The 6,158-nt window shown below is 40.3% G+C and overlaps 1 protein-coding gene across 1 annotated transcript in view; it reads right to left on the reverse strand.

Moving 5' to 3' along the window:
- Positions 1–3,802: 3,802 nt before the first annotated feature.
- Positions 3,803–6,158, reverse strand: part of PIM3 (Pim-3 proto-oncogene, serine/threonine kinase) — a gene marked incomplete at its 5' end in the record, with an annotated part of 2,987 nt that continues 631 nt past the window's right edge. The window contains 2 exons of the mRNA XM_014524588.2: positions 3,803–5,415; positions 5,525–5,758. Of these exons, the coding sequence (XP_014380074.1) occupies positions 5,231–5,415; positions 5,525–5,758 (419 nt within the window). The remainder of the gene's footprint in view (positions 5,416–5,524; positions 5,759–6,158) is intronic.

Here is a 6,158-nt window from a genome sequence, read left to right on the forward strand (position 1 = left end):
CAGTTTCAGACCATGCCATGGAGGAAGCAACAGTTGCCAAAGCAGGTAAGAATCTCTCCACCCTCCCCTCCCATTTCCCTGCCCCCTGCCTGATGTTGTAACCAGCTGATGGGGGCAGAGGGTGAGGAGCTTCAGAGCTGCTTCTGCCCTGCTCCAGCTAAGCACAATGGTGGTAGCAGTGGGCAGTTTTTTCCTTCCCTGTGCTTGCTCTCCGGTTAGCAGGGAACACCATGGGGAGACCAGGCAGAGAGGAGGAAACCACCTGTTGTTCCTGGCTGAAGCACAGCAGGAGTGACTCTGAAGCTGCCCTGCGATTGTCCCCAAATCAGCCAGGGACAGCAGCAGCAGGCAGGAGATAGGAGGAAATGGGAGGGGGAAGGGATGATGTGCTGGGGGAAGAAGGTTGAAGTTGTTATCTGATTTGGAGACTTAAAAACCATCCCTGCTTCTGCTCCTGTGGCATGGCCTGCCCGCCATGGAAGCTGGGGTGAAGCTACGAGTGGGAGTTTGGACCATAGAGTCCTGGCTATGTTGCAGAGAGCTTCTTGCATTGCATGTGTTGGGGGTATAAGGAACGGTGCAGTTTGGAATGCCTGGAGGACTCACCAGACACAAGACAGGGATTGCTTTGTGTCCTCACATAACATTGAGCCAATTCATATAGAAGTGGCTCAAAATAGTGCTTCTTTTTTCCAGTATTCTTTTGAAACATTCCAGGAAGTTTAAACAGTTCAGAGGTGTCCATGTCTAGACTCTTAGGATTTAAAGTGTATTTTCAAAGAATGGGTAACCATATAGCTAACCAGCAAGTAGTTTAGAACCACTGTGAGCTACCTATCTGCTTACTGAAACAAAATGTATCTATTTGTGCATAGGTGATGATGTCAGCTCTTTGAAAACTAAGCTGCAAAATCTCCAGTTGCCCTATTGGCAATTGGTGGCCAATAGCTTTGTTGCATTGTTGGTGAGGGAAAAAGCCATCACGTACTGATACTTTCTGTAGCAATACCATGTAAAGTTTTGATGATTATTTGATGATCCTTGTACAGAGGACAAGGATCTCTCATGCACTGAAGACTTTTTTGGAGCCAGGGCTAATACAGATTTTGAAAGATATCCTTAGATACTAGGGTGACAAGGGTCATCTAAGTATCTGGATGAATGGATGGAAGGAGGGAGGGTTATGTTATTCCAGCATCAATCTGCAATATAATGTGCAGCATTGACCATTTGTTTCTTTATTAATGTTCCACACCAACATCATTTTTCAGTCCATTTAATCAGATCACTAGCTTCCCAAATAAATCTTTTCCCCCCAAAACTGAATTAGAACAACTAAACTTTCACAAACAGCTTGTACCCTGCATTCCTTTAAGAGGTTCTAGAGGTGAAAAGCTGTTCCTGTTGATGCTTAATCTCTCAATTATTCTACTGTGAATTTGTTATAGTGGGAGTCTTTTAAATCTTATGGAATATTTGACAGTCCAGCCCTGCTCCCTGCTTTCTGTCCCCAACCCTATCAGTTTCTTATCTTTTTTTTAAACTTGTTTTTAGGAATCGGAGATCATTCCTTTTTTTCTGAAGATATGCTTAAGTTTCACCAACAGAGGTCACTAAACCACTATGTGCTAAAGGAAAAACCATTAAAAATGTTGAAAGAACACACCCAAACCACCTTTTTCATGTCTGTCTGTCTGTCTTTTAAAGAGCTCTAATTTGCCCACTCCAATACATATCATTTAGGTTAAGTAAATGGAAAAAAGAATGCAATAATGTGATTATGCATGTAGAATGTAAAGTGTTGTGTTATGGAGATATGTATTATTGATTTTATTGTAGAAAAGATACTGATACAAAATAACACCAGTATTTTGAATAGATGTTAAGTGAATTGCTTGCATAAATTTTTTGCAGGGAAACCAGATTTAAAAGGGTTTTGTTTTCACAGGATAAGTCTCCTAGAATCTATTAAATGCCATGCTCCATATTTTGTAATGTCAAGATACCGGCTGGGAGACAGAAAAGGAAGTATAAACCAGAATCCTTGAGCAATGAGATGAGGTAAGTATAAACCAGAATCCTTGAGCAATGAGATTTAAAGATTTTTTTTTAGCATACTTTAAGGGAGTGGCACTATCATGGATGCTCTGAATACAATAGCAACAAGCCAAGCTAGTGGAATTGTACTAGCAAGTCATTTTCCAACCCCTTTTTTTTTTGCAAATAATTACTCTCTACTCACTATGCAGTGTTTTAGCCATGCAGCTTGCTTTTGAGTGAAATCAGAGTTGCCCATATAAAGCCTCATGTATGATATTGAGAATATACTTTTATGTTGAATTAATCTGAGTGAGGTGTCAGCACTACCAATATTGTCCTTTTGACTTTTCTTCTTTTAATGTACTTGCAAAAGGTAAGTTGCAAAACAGGCCCCTTTTTCTCTGTAAAGGAATGGCCTGCAAAATAGATGCAGGGGGACAGTGTGGGCACTCCCCAGTTAAAATATTCAGTTGACAGCTTCCAATAATTTTACAGGTGTACTTTCAGGGTTGGGCTCTTTTGGTGTGAATGTCATCTAAATCTATTTTGTGTATGTACGGATAGCAAATTCAGTTGCCTAGTGACTAAACATACACCATCTGGATTTTCACTGATAGAAGCATCCAAGTTTAAAGACAGAACAGAACACAGGATAAATCATGTGACAAAAAAGATGGTAAGGGATGCACCTGCCTTTATCTTCTTTGTACTTAGATCAGCTGAAAGAATTTTAATGTCCTCTTTCAGTGATGGAAAAGAGGTGCCTAAAACTCCCCCATTCTAATTATCACCAAGCTATACTAAGAAAATACATTTATCTTTTTCTGTTCTGCTTTGTTCCCTGCTATTCAGTGACATTTTGAATCCAAGCTATTTAGCATCAAGGGTTTGACATGATGTCAGTGAGTGAGATATTACATACAAGGAACCAAAATAGCGGTGTTTGAACTAGCAGAAAGACTCCCAGGCAGGGAAACTTAATGGTGGCAAAAATGGTTTTACCTCTACCTCTGACCATTATTACAGGTCTTTTTGAGGTACTGGTAGTGACATTTCAACACCCATCCTTCAAACTGACTTTTATAATGGTAGACTCTTAAAAACAAGGCAGTGGGACATTTCTCATCAGTTATGAGTGCACCTAGGAAGCTGAATTTGATATTTGCTTGTGTCTCTTCTTATTGTGGGTCACTATGGGCAATCATGCTTGACTGCACATGGAGAGCAGGGAGAAAAAAAAAAATGCAACATTGCCCAGCAACTTTGAGTGAGAAGTTTGTGTGTTCCTTGGTAGTATCTGAATGAATACACCAGCCCTTCTTGTTGTTTTAAAGGCTATCAAAATAGCTGGGTGCCTAAATTTTACATTAATAGACAGGAGATAACACAGGATATAGTAGAAAGTATGTTTACCCCAATTATTAAACAGTGTCCCATAAACGAGCAGGAAAACGCTTCGTTATAGTTTAGAACATTAAACTAAGGTAGTTAAAGCTACAATTAGTGGCCAGTTCATTGCTGTACAAACCATTTAACACTACTGTGATATGATCTTGTTACATTTAAATGTCAAAACACTAAAAAGGGAGGGACTGTTTAAGCAAATATCAATACTTCAAGAGTAAGGGAAACAAGTAATGTAGACCCCACTACTATGGTTCAGCTGTAGAAGCCTCCTTTGTATGTCTGTAATAGAACTGTGTTGTTTCTCATCCGGTATAAAGTGCTATAGTTGGTGAAAGTGAATACATAAACACAGTACTTTTATGTACAAAAAAAGTTTAATTGAAATACCTGTATAAAAAATATGATCTCCATACATTTCACACTGTTAAACGGAAGAAAAAAAATCCAAATCCAAGCTGCATAGATGCAACCAGATCACAGAAACACAGCTATTAAAATAAATTAAGGTTTATGACTCTGCCACTCTACCTTCAAGAGCCAATGCACGGAGACTGTACAATGTCAATAATTTAAAACCCTTCCAAACAGCATTACTTTACATTTCTGGTATAATAATACCAGACAAAGGCATACTGACTAACTTTAAAAAAGTCATTCAATTTCCCTTAAATTAGACTTTGTACAACAATTTTCCATCTTCCAACAAAAACTGGTAAGGTCAGAAAATTATTTTTTTTTGTCTTTTTTGCATTTTTTTTTTTAAACAAAAGTTGATAGGAATGCAGAAAAAAAGTGCCATGGGCAAACTACTAGAATTCCCATGGAAGGAGGGGGAGGGGGGGCAGGGGGAAGAAGCACAGTGTTGAATAACTAACCAAATAAATTAACCAAATAAATAGCCACAGCTGAAGCTGTGAGAGGTCTTCTAAAACTTCAAACAATAAATAACTGTATAATACATGGGAAAACCAAATTTACATAAAACACATTATACAGGTATGGAAAAAATAAGTAAAGTCCTTGAATATTGCATTGATTGTGCATTTAACATGCCCATACATACTTTAAGACTCGCAGGGTGACAAAAGGCTAGGGGAGTTGAGAAAAGGGGCTTCTCATGCCCAGTGGTAGAGATGATAAAAGGAAACATGAATAAATGTTCCTGATAAAAAGCTGATATACCTGTTTGTATTTCTGTGCAGGCTATAGGAAATATTTTGAGCAGCAGAGGTGGTTGGGTTGGGGAATGGGACAGGGCAGAGGAGTGAAATGTCTGTGTTCAAGTATTCCATCACCAATGGATGGGACTACTTCATTCAATCACCGAACATGTTCCAATGCATCATAGGAGCTGCTTCCTCCAGCACTAAGTCTAAAGGGAGCAAAATCCTATAATGAACTGGATCTTCTTTGGACATACACAGCTCAAAAAAGAAAGTCCCACTGAAGCAGCTTTCAAAAAGGCACTCAAAAGCAAATAAAATCTAGTCCAGGCTCTATGAGAGCAAAAAAGTTTACCATGTAATTCAAGAGGTCACTGCTTTCTTAGTAAGGTCAGTCTTTGACTAAGTACTGGCCTGCAACTCCCAAACATCAGCGTTTCCAAAGGAAATCTTTCATTCCAAAGCAGAAACCAGCAAAAGGGGAAAATAAAATCAAGTCCCTCAGACAAAGATTCAACTACAGAATAATGAATGCATTTTATAGCCCCTCCTACGTATTGGCAGCAGCACTGTGGTCTTTCTGCTTGTAGCTCCCCTCCCATTGCGAGGTCCTTAGTGTTTCACAGACTCTCATTGCTTGAACTTGTGCTAGATACATCAGTGTCAAGGGTCCGTAGCCTTATGTCACAGTCTTCAGACTTCACTACTTCAGATTTGTGCATCCAAGGATGGTCAAAAATTTGCTCAAGTGTTGGTCTGTCTGAAGGCCTCAGTGAAAGGCACCATTTGATCAGCTGTTGACATTCTGAAACAAAAGAGATGCTAAGAGTCAGACCACAAAGCAAAAGAAAGTCTTTCTTAACTAGAAAAAATAGCCTGAGGTGAGAAGATCGAGGGCTTGCTTTTGAACTCACCAGGCGAAATTCTCCTTCTGAAGTACAACCGACCTCTCAAGATCTCTTCATCTTGTTCGAAAGGGATGTCTCCGCAGACCATGTCATACAGAAGCACTCCCAGGGACCATACGGTTGCTGACCTCCCGTGGTATCTGTGGTACCTGATCCATTCTGGAGGGCTGTACACTCGGGTTCCTACATGGTAAAAAATTAAAAAAAAAAAAAAATTAAAAAAAAGAGAAAAGAAAATTATTTACTATTAGTCCTGTGATGGGTTCCCTCTCTCTCCCCTATGCAGTAAGGGTTACAGACTAGCTAACTGGTAAGACAATCCTTAAAAGAAGAAGAAAAAAAAAAAAAAGCCTCAAGTAATAGGCCAAATAAACGTGCCAGTGGCATAAGCACAGGGAGGTGTGCGGCATCACACGGCCAACCAGCCGCTTTGGTCCCATTAGGCTGCGCTATTTTGTTGCAAGGAAGGCTGCTTTCTATCAGCTCACTGTTTACTAAGGCAAGGCTCCCTCCGGCTGACCACGTGGCGTCTGCAGCATCACACCAAAAATAGACACAAAAGGACAAAGGGGGCGGCTGGGAGGAGAGCGGAGAGGGCGGAGGCGCAGCTCGGGGCTGCCGGCTGCGGAGAAGAGCGGCT

The sequence above is a fragment of the Alligator sinensis genome, unplaced genomic scaffold, assembly GCF_000455745.1.
Source record: "Alligator sinensis unplaced genomic scaffold, ASM45574v1 scaffold600_1, whole genome shotgun sequence".
Classification (NCBI taxonomy): Eukaryota; Metazoa; Chordata; order Crocodylia; family Alligatoridae; genus Alligator; species Alligator sinensis.